Source organism: Gymnogyps californianus, chromosome 1 (assembly GCF_018139145.2).
Source record: "Gymnogyps californianus isolate 813 chromosome 1, ASM1813914v2, whole genome shotgun sequence".
Lineage (NCBI taxonomy): Eukaryota > Metazoa > Chordata > Aves > Accipitriformes > Cathartidae > Gymnogyps > Gymnogyps californianus.
The window spans coordinates 165,267,032-165,282,269 of record NC_059471.1 but is presented as its reverse complement, the minus strand read 5'-3'; the positions used below and the strand labels follow the sequence as shown (position 1 = coordinate 165,282,269).

General features: G+C 35.2%; 1 protein-coding gene across 3 annotated transcripts in view; it reads right to left on the bottom strand.

Annotated features, from left to right (window-relative positions):
* Nucleotides 1-15,238, bottom strand: part of NUP205 (nucleoporin 205) — a 53,092-nt gene that overhangs the window by 36,597 nt on the left and 1,257 nt on the right. The window contains exons 2-9 of one of the 3 annotated variants that reach the window (XM_050900433.1): nt 11,298-11,440; nt 10,102-10,273; nt 8,988-9,132; nt 7,892-8,051; nt 5,696-5,924; nt 5,386-5,550; nt 4,426-4,601; nt 1,254-1,370 (exon numbers count right to left, since the gene is read on the bottom strand). In XM_050900433.1, coding sequence (XP_050756390.1) covers nt 1,254-1,370; nt 4,426-4,601; nt 5,386-5,550; nt 5,696-5,924; nt 7,892-8,051; nt 8,988-9,132; nt 10,102-10,273; nt 11,298-11,440 — 1,307 coding nt within the window. Of the gene's footprint in view, nt 1-1,253; nt 1,371-4,425; nt 4,602-5,385; nt 5,551-5,695; nt 5,925-7,891; nt 8,052-8,987; nt 9,133-10,101; nt 10,274-11,297; nt 11,441-15,238 lie in introns of those variants that run through there. The other 2 variants (XM_050900440.1, XM_050900447.1) reach the window with 2 other exon arrangements.

The window sequence follows — 15,238 nt, the reverse complement described above, 5'->3', positions numbered from 1 at the left end:
AAGATTAGAAATCTTACCCATTATCTGAACATACAAATTTCTCAGAGTAAATTTTCATTTCTAGTTCTTCATTTAAGTTTACTATATATCTCAGAGCTACTTAAGAAAGCATTTCACTATAAATTTTCCTGTTAATGTCCTATAACCTAAAGGACTACCTTTGGAAAAGACAAGTAATCCCTGTATTAAAGACTGCTATATTGAAAATTGCATGTTTGTACATTTTCATGCTAAATAAGGGGAAATGTACAAGTTTTTAATTTATTAATGAACAGAAAATATAATATGTGCCAGTTCAATATGCAAATCTGTTTTCTGATGGGGGGTTTTTTTGAAAGTGCAGTTAGGTAACCTTAATAACTAATATTTAAATAAACATCTTTATTTAAATTTTCTTACAATTTTATTTTATTTCAGTTTTTTTTCTTTTATTAAAAAATATGACTGAAACAGAAAGATCTTTCTTTTAAATGTATGCTCATGGTCAAAATTCTACTGAAATTAACGAATTTGTAATTCCAGCAGCCTCAATGGGGTCACCTTGCCTAGCCTACTCTACAGCAAATACCAAACAGTCTTCCAAAATTCTCATTACAAATATATCACACATGAAAAACACTTAACACATGAAAAACACTTAAACATTTCAATTCTTTATCAGAATAACTGTCGATAGTGGAGGAAAACCCCTAAAACCTAATTATAGTTCACCCACAGTAAATAGGGAGAAATTTGAAGACTTACAGAAACATAAAACACTGTATAAATGTTAAGGTCTGGATACACTAAGCTGTTCCATTCCAAAAGAACTTCCATACATTTAAACAGATCTCAACTCCAGTGACAGCCTGTAGTCTTAAAATTCCTATTTCTAAGTTACATTAAAATGAGATGGCTTAAGATAACAGATATGTTAAGATAATCTTACTATAATTTAAATTTTAGATATTTAAATATTTTGTAAAATAACTTCAGCTCAAGAATTCTTCAAACATAAGAAACAATGCAGTATTTACTTACTAAACAAGAATTAAATGACACTTCATTAACATCAGAAGCCAAGGCAGTAAATTAATTCGTTTACATGAAAAGTTATAGAAAATGTCTATATTTAACAAAAAAAAAAAATCCCTCTAATCCAAAAAGGGAACGATCCAGCACTGTATCTTATCATTCAGCTATGTGTTTTCTGATGAAAAAGGAAAGTCACAATCACTTTTTGCCACCGTAATTTAAAAGAAAATAGGGCTTACTAAAAGCATTAAATGCTCCAGATCTCTCCGAAGGGAAATAGGTGGATCATTACCCATCTGAATACTCATGTGGATCATGCGAGCATCTTCATCAGCACGGTTTCTCAGCTGTTTCACCTACACAATTTATGAAGTGGAGAAAAACACTGGTCTATATTTAGCTAAGAACAAAACAGAACAGAAATAACAGAATTGTCTAAACAGCCTATTAAAAACTAAGAAAGCAAATGAACTTGCACATACTGACAAGAATTTTTTTTTTTTTAATCCCCTCCCCCCCCCAAGAGCTTACATTCAAAGATATATGCATACTGCCAAGGCCCTCAGTTCATAGCAAAAGCCCTGAACTTATACCATGGGAGTTTTTCCCAACTAACCTCACCAGATCCTCTGGTTTGGCCCAAAAAGGTGGATCCTTTTCCTCTTTTTACTTCAAAAGCTAGATGTGTTAGCTTCAAACAAAGAAAGTTAGACCATTATCCACAAGGAGTGAAAAGAAACAGAAAACACTGTAAAATAATGTTTTCTGTATATAGATCTGTGGATTGCACCTTTCTTAGCCATTTAAGGCTAATTCTACTTACAGCTACTTTGTGTTTTGCAAAGTTTTGGATTGATGTAATTACTTTGGACCCAGCCTGTCGCAACTAAAAGCATTACCACATGTCAATAAATACAATAGGAAAAAAAAAAAAAGAGAGAGAAGGGAGGGAAAGAACAACTGCAGCAATTAAAAAAAGCCCTTTAATCAGTATCCTAAAATTCTTTGCGTTGAAAAAACTAATTACTAAACAAAAAACAGCTGACATTTAATTTTAATGTCAAAAAGCCTTTGACAAAACACCCCACTAGAGGCTTATAGAAAGCAAATATCCATGAGATGAAAAGTTAAGTTTTGTTAAATATTAAGCAGACATTGAGGAACAAGAAACAGAAATAAGCAACCAATTCAACACACCAAAAACTAAAACAAGGTGATGTTCAAGAGAGACCAGCTCATGGTCTACAATATATCTTAATTTGCAAAATTGAATAAGCAGCAAAATAATTGTGTCTCATCAAGAAAAAACAGTTAAAAACTAGAAATAACTGTGGAAAGGGTCAGAGTAAACTAGCCATATTAGTATACTAATAAAATGGATACACGGACAGAATTGAGTGTTGATAAATGAAATAATTCATTATCTGAACTACGGAAGCTAATTATCAAGTTCTGAATGTAATGCAGTCAACCAAAAGATTTACCCAAATCCTCACTGGTAAGCAGCATAAATGTTAAAACTATACAGAAGAGTTAAATAAAATGTTGACTTACAGATTTAAATAAAACTGAACAAAGGTTATATATATACAAAAAAAAAAAAAAGATCCTGCAAAGCAGACACTTCTTTTCACTTAAAACTTGAGATTCAGTAGAAAGAGCTGAGTACATAAACCAACCACTAACTAACAGCAGTTAGGACAAAAAGTTCCCCTTGTAGGGCTATATCCCAATTGCCTGCTAACAAAGTCTTTCTTATAAAATAACTAGTAGTGGCCTCTATCAAACTGGAATTCAAGTCAACAGTCAGATTTTTGCTTATATCCTGTATTACAAAATCCCACTTGTAATGAAAAGTATCTCTCTTCATTTTTAGGCATAAGCTACAATCAACTGCAGATCTGAACCAAAGTAAAATACTGAAATGGAAGAGAAATACACTTCCCAGAGATAAAGCCTCCAATTCCATAACACAATGGAGATGAGAGCTGTACCAACAAACCAACCAACAACTTTGGGATTTTCAGGCAGTTCTGTTGACACAGGAGACAGGGTCACATCTGTTCTAAATCTAATATAGTAGCAACCTCAACCTAGGTCAGTCTCCAGCTCTTCCACCTTCATTCAAAAAATCTACCTTATATCTCTTTCATAACAACTGGTATCACTACAGGGAGACATTTCATCTTTCATAAAGCAACACCATCCAATGAAGAACTGCCTTATAAAAAAGTTCCCAGTTCCAAACCTGTTTGCACTTGATTGTTTAAGGAACTTCCATAAAATATACCTCACATACTCCTCATATATTCAAAAGATTCCTAAATGTTACTGTGTCCGTATTACAGAAAACACCATTGCATGCAGCCTTCAAAGGATGTCCAAAGCCTGTTAACAACGTGGTAAGTGTATGCAGGCAGCCATTGCAGCAGGAATATAGCTGTAAAGTTATCAACATGAACTTGTTTGAACTGACATTATACCTGTTCTATGGATATTCTGTGGGTTAAAAAGACAGCTTGAGAAAACAACATGCAACACCGACAGATTATAAATAAATTAGGATTAAACCTAAAAGCTGTCTACAACATGTTCATATATGCCCTCAAAGATTCTTAAGGCTCAAATATTGTTTTTCCTGCCAATACTGTTCTCATTCTGTGAGGTTACAATGAACAAAATATATTTTTAAATCCTTCTTTTTGCACATTGAAAAACCTAATTATTTGGCAACTCCAACTACAGTCAGCACAATGAAGGTCACAAAATAAGGCCTCCATCAATTAAATAAAAGCATTTTCATAGAATTTTAATTTTCCATGTCTAGATACAAGGTCTTGCACAAATGAAACTGTTGTAATTGCTTCAAACTTTTTTAAACATCCTTTTGCAGCATTTCTGCTGTTCTAGTGAAAACAGCTGCTCATTTTCCCAACAATTGATACTACTGAAAAAGCAAAATACCTCCCCTTAAATACAGAAAAGATCATTAGTGAAAGAATAAATTAAAAATGAGACACAAAACCTGTAAGTTATTTAGGTTACACTACTGTCTGTATCAAAAGAAAAAAAACACAACAACAACAAAAAAAATCAATACCCACATACATTGCCATCAATTTCAGCATTCATTTAAATTTTAATCCTGTAAAACAAAACAAAACCACTACCACCACAAAAGCTTGCTTTGCCAATCTCACCACCCTGAAGTGTTTTAAAAAACCACATTCTACTTCAGTGTGGAAAACAAACTCCAAACCATATGGGTTCCATAAAGTCAACAAGTGTTCTGAACTGCAGCATCTCAAGCTGAGGGTCACATCTGAATCTCTATGCTACCTGTCCCAATGTTAGAAATATAGAAGAGATGCCCACATTTCTCAAGAACTGCTATTCACACAAACAACTTACTTTCATTGGCATGAGTGCAAGGAAGTCTGTGACAAGGTTATGAATTTTGCGAATGTAAAATTCCTCCTGGTAGAAATTTTCAGACCCCACAACAGATTCAGTCAGGAACAGGAAGACATTATCAGCAACCGCTAGCTCTGCCATTGCTTCATCTGCCTCAGTGAATTCTGCAAGAGCTGGGCAACAAAAATCACAAGAGGGGAAAAAATAAATTACAATTATCTGTTACCAAAGGAAATGTATTTCAGAATACCCGGCTGACATGCAAATCGACGTGCTTCTATCAACTATGTTTTTTCTACCGTACAGGAAAACACCAGACTGGAAAAGACAAGTTAATGTCGGGTGATAATCTCAACTTTCTTCTTTAATAAGTGTTAAAGTGCATAATCCATTTACCCAATCAAATCTAAGGCTGTGAACCAAGAATCACAAACCAACCTTAATTAAACATTAATTATAATGTTTACATTTTCTTTAATAGATACTCTGTAGTAGACTCAATTCTGACCTAGTAGGGAGCCTGGAAAGCTTGTGAAGTACAGAGAGAAAAAAAATTAAAAAGAGATTTGTCCTCTCAAGATACTGAGGTTTAACATTTACACATGTAAAAAGTCATAAGCATGATTCTACTCTTAATTTAAGTGTTCAAAGGATACTAAAGCTGCTAAAATGCAATCTTTCACATTTTTCAGTACATTAAAATCTTCTTCACTTCAATGAGACACTATGCAATATTACTGTCTAATAACTAATTATTTCTAAATCTGTGTACATTTCAGAGCAATTCAATTCTCGACAACCAAACTCACATACTGAGAAAGCTTTAAAGGAGTGTCAATGGTAATTTTATCATAAAGGTAAATATTAACACTTCAAAAAGGTAACAGATACTTCGACTTATACCACTTGCAAGCTCTGAATACTAACATGCAGCAACTGCACTTTAGGGTAATTTACCTGTCACATCAGACAATTGGGATATTCCTCGTAATGCCAGTGCCCAGGCTAATCTAACAGTAGCTTGAAGGCCTGGTAGCTTCCAAGGCTGAGACTCCTGAAGACGAGTGTGTATTGTTGCTATATACTGTCTTTCTGCTAGCAGAGGGAGCCGGTGCATCAAATCTTGAAGAACAAAAACAAACACAACACCAACACCCAGTAAATGAATGTGAAAACAAACATTGTTACTGATCAATAACAAAATTGGTTAAATAACAATTTATCTATCTGCACAACATAACCTGTTTGGGAAACCTGCCAGCATTACCTTCACGATCTTCTGCGCCTTGTTCCAGAAAGCTGACATCAAAGCAGTAAAGGAGAGCCATGAGAAGAGACAAGTTCACGCCGTCCAATGAGCCATCAGCTTCTACTGTTACTTTCTCCAGGTAACTTATGAGGATTAGAGTGTCATCCTTACTCAGTGGTGACTGGCAGGTCCAGACAAACAGGCTTTCAGCCAAGGACTGTCGGCATTCTTTAATGAGGTCAGAAACCTTTAAAAGAAAAACCGAACAAAAATCAGTGAATATAAACATTCTGGCAACATGTTCAATTTGTCCTTCTCAGTCAATCAGTATGACTAGGTTAAGTTAAAAATTACTCTAAAGACAGCAGCTACAGAAAATGCTGGGTTTTTTTAATTGCTAAACAACAAAAGGCACACTTCTGCTTGTTAAATGCATTCATATTCCCATGTATTTCATGTGAGGTGTGAGTAGATATCCTGGAATATGACTACATGCAAACCAGCATCTCTCTCAAGGTCAGGAGACACGAATCTACATAGAACTTTTGTAGCTGTAAACATATCACACAAAAGTCACTTTTCCTGTCTCTAACAGACAACTGCACTGATAGTTATACCCAGATAAGGTCATAGTCTTCCCCTTGCCCCAAAAGAGATGCCCTCAACTGACTATACAAATACCTAACTTTTAAGACACTGAGAAATTAGAACTTTCTTCCCCCAGACAAAATATTTATATCAACTTTAGAATATAAACATAAATGAAAGCTATCATCCCCTATTACATATTGAACAAATATCATGTCCAACATAAAGGCTACCAAGCATTTTCATACTAAAAATACTTTTGTTTCTTTTTATTTGGCAAAATACTGCGTGCTATGATACAATTAAGTACAATGGCTCTTGAAAACAAAGTTTGTCTTTTTTCTAACATTTACACCAAAAATTACCTGTTTTCAAACAAGGACAAACATTTATTTCATTTGTTAACTTCATTGCTCCCCCCCAAGCTGAGTTTTAACTGCTTTAAGTCTTATGAAAACAGAAGTAGTTAAAAAAAAAAAACACCTGAAAAAATAAAAAGCCACTAATGGCCTTTCATAATGGTCTTTGTAAAACTGTATTTGATTTAGCTAAATTACGAGCTTCTAATAACGTTCTTGCCCTATATCCATCGTACCTGGTTAAATAAAAAATAAAGAGCTATAAGCATTCTATCTCCAGTAAAATCACATGCATGGTGATAAAAAAACTTTTCAACATTTAACACAGGAAGAGATTTGCGCACAGACTCCAGCAGAATAATAGTTCTAATGAATACAGAGGGAAATATGGTAGTCCATCTAAAAGGAAGAAAAAAAACTTCTAACATTAAGCATTAAATGAATTTTAAGGTAAAATTAAGGTAAATTAAGGTAATTTAAGGTAAACCAGAAGGACATTCATTGCATAATTTCTAGATTAATAGCAAAAGTGCAAAACTAGTTCTTTATTTGGTGGAAAACAAATTGACTGATTATAACACAGAATAATTTCTAGGCAGATCACCCATTAGAAAGAAGTTCAGAAATTAAAACAATAATGTTTAAAATCTTTCTACTAGAAACATACTCTGCAGTTGGTCACAGTCTCAATTAAGTTCAAGGATTACAAAAATGAGAACTCATTTTCAAGCAATTCTCACTTCACTATTAGAAATGCTTCTGTTCATATTAACACAATTGGATTATTAAGAGCATTATTTGCCTGACTAGACTTGGTTTCAATCTGTTTTAATAATTTGTGAATTTTCATTTGCTATTTTTATTCCAATGGTGCTGATAATGGTAGTGCTGAGAGCAGATGATTTAATATACAGTCTTTAGAATAGAATTGAAAAAAAAAAAAAAGAAATTTACACGTAGTGCAAACATTAGGCTTACTTTCTTACTGTCCTTGATTACACTTCTTCACTAAAAATAAGGTATGCCCTAGCATCAGGGAGGAACAGCAAAACAGAAATGCAGGAAGTAATCTGGATCCCACACTGGTATAGTACAAGCTGTGGAGTAGTTACTATGATCCCTCAGACAGTAACAGAGCTTGCAAAGGTAGAGAACAGAAACTAGAAAGTAAAAAAAAAGAAAAATCACCCCATATCTCCTGGCGGTCTAACTGTATTCTAATCTGTGCAGTAATTCAGAAGAATATTCACACCCAGTGTATATTTACCTCTTTGCGATGTTTCTCACTGCCCAATCCTCGTTCTCTCTGGAGTTTATCAAATTCGTTGTTCAAATCAATGTGAGACACAAGAGTGAGGATCTTCTGAGTCAAACCCTGCTCCATTAGGTCGTCTGTAAAGCGTGTTGTCATGGACACTAATTCTTGACTATAATGGAAAGAATATAAATTTAACAATTAATCATACTGTTCCCAGTCACAGAGGAAGTCTAAAATAATGAATCCCATCAAATCTTTTTGCCGACAGAAAACGTGCAACTACATTATATACATAAAGTAACTAAATGTGCATTGCTAATCAGTAAGCAGTGCCCTCAAAACCTTATGCTGAATGGATACAAACTCTTTAGCTAACTGTAGGTTCAAGAACATGGAATATGAGAATACAACATGGAACAGCTAGTTAAGATTTCTATCAAAAGGAAAAAGTACTATATGTAAGATACACATAACTGACAAGCTCACAGCCTCTTTCTTACTAGTAAATGCAATTGTCCAATTATGTACACCCTACTGAAGTGGTGGAGCTAGTTCTAAAGTGATCATTCATTTTATGTTTCAGAATTTATATTTACACTAGAACAGATCTTTTAATCTTTCTCTAGTCAAGCAATCACTGTCCATTGGAAGTAAACAGTGTGTACTGTTTTCTTTTTGAAGTCAAAAAACATTAGCATATTACATTCGCCAGTAGATAGTGCATCCATTTTAAAGGCAGGAGCACAATTCTCAGTTTTGCAGGACATGGGAAGTCAGAACACAGCAAAGGCAGAAACTCAGTCTCTGAAATACTAAGTAATCATCACTAGTTAGAGCAACACTGACTGGGAGGGTGTCTGAAGCAAAACACTGCCAAAAGGTGAACTAGCATGAAAGAACTGAAAGTAAAATGGATATCCATATAATCCAATAAAAATACGTGTAAGAAAAAAGAATATTATGCTTAAAAAACAAACATGAAAGCAGCTGCATCAGGTTATGAGAAACAAACAAATTTGAGAATATTCATATTCCCTTGAGTCTAATCAGCCCTAAAATCATTCAAAGCAAAGAGCTTTGATCAGCTCATCACCCCAATACAGACCTGAGTTCCAACGTCCACGTCTTGCCTTGGCGTGACTGGATGAGGGTTCGTAGTGAATTGGCAATGCATCTTTTTCCATCCCAGTACAACAGAACAGCCACTAGACCTCTTGTAAGGCCAGGAAAATGAGGTTGCTGGTGTTCTCCTATTGAATGAAAATGCACAGAATAGTCACAGGAAGTTGAACGTACACACTTTGATAACAGCTCTATATCTTTGTATTTCTAATTGAAATACAAGTGTAGCATTCAAAGCAACCGTGGTTATTCACCATCACTTTGATTTGTTTCAGGCACTTAAAAGAAATCACAGATATTTTGGATGCTATTATTAAAATTGATATTCAACTATTAAAATGTCCAAAAATTTAAAAGAAATAGAAGTACAAGTCCATAAATATCCTAGTCCAAATGGTATGTGCAACTGATATCTACCCATCTTAATAATCAATTCAAGCTGATTATCAGCAAAATATCTTTTCTTTATTCAAAATTAAATTTTCTGTCTGAATTTACATCGAAAATTCAAGTTCAAAATAGAAAGCGAGGTTGACTTGAAGATGGCTTTCCAAAGGTGACAAATTTGCAAGCTACTTCTTTAATGAATTTTTAAAAAGTTAATGATGAACAGTAGCTGGTAATGATAACTAACAATTATATTTTAGTAACTCTGAAATCAATTTTCTACATGTAAAGCATGTGTCACTTTCCAGAATACTCCTCTTACTAATCAGTTATTAGATTATGATCCAAATAGAGTCACATATCAATGTATAACTAATACATAATTTGAAGAACCAATATCTATTACACTGCTCTATGGAAAAACTCTCAATCAATGATTTTTAAACTATTTTTAAATTCAGTAATAAAGTAAATCATAAAAACCCCTCAAATTATTCCCCCTTTTGCAATAGCTGCATAAAATATGAACATTAGGGTTCAGAACACTTATTTTATTACATTACAGTGACAGCAGATTTCTTTTTAAGAACATTCTACATTAGGAAGCTAAGGTCTTGACTGAATCATGCATTCATGTTAAGCGTACACTTAAATAAGAAGGCCCTATTTAAGTTGTATTTCTCCAGCTCTTAAATATTTTCCCTTCTCACCAGCTAGAAGGAGCTCAACAGCTGCCAACTCTCCAATATCAAAGAGGTCACTGAGGATAAAGGCTTCTCTGATGAGTTGCTCTGGCAAAAGCCTAGTTCCCTGCTGACCCTGGATAGCAACCCCTTCTGTACTTGCTTTCTGAATTTTCTCATGCTGCTGAACATTCTTTGGCTGCAAGAGAAACAAGCATCGGAAGTTATTGAAAATGGCAAGATCAAATACTGAATAAAGCTTTATACATTAATCCTTCCTCATAAATACAGTTCTGACAGGTTAGGTTGTCATCATAAAAACAAAGGCAGTATTTTTAAACAGAGATATTGAAGGCATCCTAAAAATGCTTCACACTTGCACAGCAATGGTCTCTTTGTGGGAACGTACCAAAAATGATCTTACACAATCGGTGCTGACATTTAGTTCACTCAGAATAATGGAGATTGAAAGTAAATTTTGATACAATTCTCAACAGGAATTGGTATCAGCTCAATGAAAGACATCTGGGTTGTTGATCAGAACTGTTGCGTTACTCCAAAGCACTATTTTCTACATCATTCTTTTTTCTGTTAAACTCAGACGCTAATATACTGACAAAACTCTATAGCTGACTGTTAAATTTTCTGACCTATCAGTTTAAAAAGCCATATACTATTTCAGAAGTAACACCACTGAAAGAAGACATATTTCTAGTTGCTACCTTGTGATCCATCAGCCAAGAAACAGTGAGTTTTTCCACATCATCTCACATTCCTAACAAGACACATTCTATATTTTGTAAATTCATGTGTTCACCTGTTCTGTGTGTTCATTAACCTGACTGAAGCATGAGCATTGACCAAAACCATATAAAATAGTTTTGTGCTTTATTTCAGACACACAAGAGTAGCGAAAAAAGCTAATACTTGACTGATGGATCATCAGACATTTTTACTATTCCTTTCCAAATAGTATTCAAATAATGAGAGAAAAAAACATGTTATAGATAAAATTATCCTGTACAAGACACAAAATTACATGTATTATTCAAGCTATTTGTATTCTTACAGCAGAACAAGATTGCTATAACACATGCGTGTTATGTACTGTAAAAACGTAGAATGAAAAGAACGGTCAGGGCCTAAATGGTGTGTAATACAACAATACAAGAGTAAATCATCAGCTTTCCAACTCATTCCACAAGAGAGCATTAGTCCCGTACCGGATTTCTGAAGAGAGAAATGAAGTCAGATTTGTGTTTCTTTAAAACCTGGTCGAGGCGATGAACAGCTTCAGGTTGCCTTTTCCAAATGGCATTCATTACAGTCTGCCATATGTCCTTGTATGGACCCCACAAGCTGGCAGCTAAAAGAAGAAATAAAACAAATGTATTTGAAATGGAGAAAGAAAGAAAACAAATTATTTAGACACTATTTTCAGTAAGTAGACTTTTTTAACTCACTGTTAGTCTCAGCTTGACGGTATAGACCATTATGCCCATCAAGCAAAGCATACTTGCCTTTCTTAAGGCACAAAAAAATAACAATAGTCTGATATAAAACCTAATTGCATTTAAGGAGCTAGAGGAGCAGAAAAGATGATGTATGCAGCTAAGTTCTGGGGCTGAAAGTCATCTTACAAAGATATTTGATACAAGCTCTGTAATCTTTCATCCTTATATGCCTAAGAAATTCCATCCACTTCGGTAAGATTAAAGGATAACTAAGAACTGGACAGCAGACCTTGAATCTGAATGTAACCTGTCAAGGCAGGCTTCCTGCTTTCCTTTTTTGACAGAAAAATCCAAAACAAAGGAATATCGAATATATGAGGGACTGAAAATGAACAGCAGTGCTATCAGAATTTGTCACATCATTGCCTCAGTCTGTGTAGAATAAAATCAATTAGAAACCAAAAACTTAAGATTAAAGGCAATATTACATAAGAAACAAAAATCACAAGCCTAAGGACACTTTCTTTCACATTTACTCATCTTTCTCATTTTAATTTAAAAAATAAGTAAATACAAGTACTTCTGATCCCTAAGACACATTTGCTGCTAACATTCTGTACAAGAGCTTCATAAAGATACGAATTTCCTTTACTAGAAACAGATCAATATAAATAATTACCTGACTATGTTTAGAAGAGACTAGATTACTTCTGGAAGCTAGCAAGCACAAATATATTATTTAAAGAGAAGTCTGATCCTACTCTAGAAATACAATCTCTCCTCTTCCTCAACACTGAAAAAAAAAGTTTCCTTTGCATATTTCAAATCTGAATTTAGTACTACAGCTGAACGACCTCTTCCTCACTAGAAGTGGTATCATTCAGAATCCAGTCTTTAGCATGAAGACTGCACTACAAGTTTCCTTATCATCAGGTCTCACGAAAACAGTATACCAAACTAGTCTTCAGACTTCAGCCAGAATTGTTGTCTAAACTGAAAACCTTACAGATGGAAAATTATTCTTACCACCTAGTATTAACATCCTATTTTAAAAAAACTCAAAATTTTAAGACCCACACTAAACAGAAGTACCAAAATGTTTCCCTTGCTAGATATCATTTGTATTTGTGAAAGTTTCGGATTCTACACACCACAAGTCACTGCTAAACATACCAAATAAATTTATTACCAATTGTATTGTTTGCCTGCAACCTACCACATAACAACCACTGCCTGATTGCAGGTAGTCTTATGTGTTTCTAGGCATCTACTGAGATGGTCCCTGACCCAAAGATACTAGAAGTTAGTGGTGGGTTTTGCATGCTACTATTTTGCTAGTGCAAAAGCTACTTTAAGAGGTTGCTGCCCTCCTTCATTCAGAGCCACTTGTTCCCAACCGTACGTATGCCTGCTTCATTAACTCTGATGGACTGCACTGTAAGTCATGCTAGTCAAATGATCCAAATGAAAGAAGGGGGGGGGAAAAAAAAAAAGCAACATTTTCCAGAGTTCTTCCAACCTTGTTTTTAAAAATCAGAGTATTTCACTAACACAGGTTACAAAGTGGCCCTGCTCATCATAAAAACACCTGAAGAGCAATGCCTGAAGCACAGAGGGAAAGAACAAGTGGGTAGCAAATGGCAGAGACCTCTGAAACTGGCTTTGTTTCTGAAGAAATGATAAAATAGAACTATGGCTTGCAGAGTAGCCTATATACAAAAAATACTAGCATTTCACCTAGAACTGGCTTAACTTTTTTTCCCCCTTCTTCTTTTTAATGTACAAGTTAACACTGTGGTGTAAAATCAAGTACAGAGGCAACATTTTATCTTCACGTAGCTTGTTCTGACCAGCTCTAACCCTTAAGGTAAACCTGACTACGTGTATCAAAGTCAAACATATCTGCACCTCGTCTTGACCAGGCTGCTTACTTTAAGACAGCAGCTACTCTGATGTGAAGATACCCCTCTTTTTCATACAATCAAAACACCACCCCAAAGTAATGCAAAATGCTACATGAATGCCCTGAATAATAAGGCACCGTAAGCCAAGTCAAAGTGAAGTGAGTCAGCATGGAGACAAGAGCAGGTCTCAGAGCAAGACCACTAGTTTCAGTCAGTTTTACCACTACCTAAGGTGTCTTAGAAGCATCAAACCAAGTAAAACTTTGTCAGTTTTATTCTGTTGCAAAGGAAGAAACCACACAAACCAAGAATAAAAACAAAACAAACCCTCTCACCCCAAACTCAGCACTAACAAAAACTATCATCCTTTACTATGCAATTAGCAGTGCCAGTACAGCTGTATGAGAGGGCAGCCTGTAAAAAAGGACAAATCCTCTGTCCTTTTTAAGCATCAGAGTGTTTTAATCATACAATGTTACACCTGCCTAGACAAATTCACTAAAAATAGCTACTATTGGGCGAATAATTTCACACTCCAGACTATAACTGGCTCTCCCACATAACTTCAGAGTTCAGAGATTTACTGCCACTCAAAACAGTCTTTTCACTCTTATTAAATTACTGAGTCCAATAAACACCAGCAGCAATCCACAGTGCCTGCCAAAAGCTGTTCAACTATTTCCCTGGCCCATTTGTTTGCTCTTGTCCCTACAACATAATTGCTTTGCACCAGCCCAAATACATGTACTGTAAGGCATTAAAACAAATTAAGGATCTAACTTTTCTAACTGAAAACTAATCCAAAAAAGAGTTTATTTTCAGCAGGATCGCATCTACAACCCAGTTTGCTCTGTGATGGCACAAGCTATGCTAGCACAAAGATGGAGTATCGCAGAGAAAGGAATAAGCAACTGGGATGGAAAAAAGGTTGGACTTCAGTGACCATGCTGACTTTTTCCCACTTATGCTGTTTCCATTATTATTACAGTTTTAGAAAGGCTGACCATCCCATCAGGACAGCAAGGAAGGACAGGCTGGGTTGTTTCTTTTGGCAACAATAGCAGTTGACGCTTATGCCTGAACTTTTTTGCCAAGTTATAGACTTAACCACGCTATGTCTGCCCCCACAAACAATATCCTATAACCTAAGGCAAAATCCTCATTAGTTCTAGTGCCACATCTGCTTTGATTTTTATCTCATCTTTCATGTACAAAACTCCTTCTTCCCCCTTTTTTTTTAATTATAAGGCTACAGAATCTCTATCCATGTAATTTATACAATAAAGTGTAGTCTCATTTGAATTACTCCAATTTTCACTTTAACAAAGTCGTATTTCAAATGAAGGGTCTTTGCTTTACTGCTTTTCTGTGAGGGGGCAGGGATGTAATTGATTCAGTTAGATCAAAATATCTTCTCTGTAAAATTTATTCCTTGCTTGACACAGGAATGGAGCTTTTAATTTTATTAACTAGTCACTATGACATACACCACCTTAGTTACAAACCTTTTGGCCATGCCCATATTCCAGTCACAAATGCTTTTCACAGGGTCTCCATTCTACTTGTATTAACCTAACAAAGCTCAACAACAGCAAATGCAATGTCTTGCACCTGAGACAGAATAACTCCAGGCAACAGTACAGGCTGGGGACCAAGCAGCTAGAAAGCAGCTTTACAGAAAAACACCCAAGTGTCCTGGTAGACAGGAAGCTGAACACTAGTCAGCAGCACATCCTCGTAGCAAAGACAGCCTGGTGCATAGAGGCCTTATTAACAGAGTTGCAGCCAGCAGGTGTAGGGAAGTGA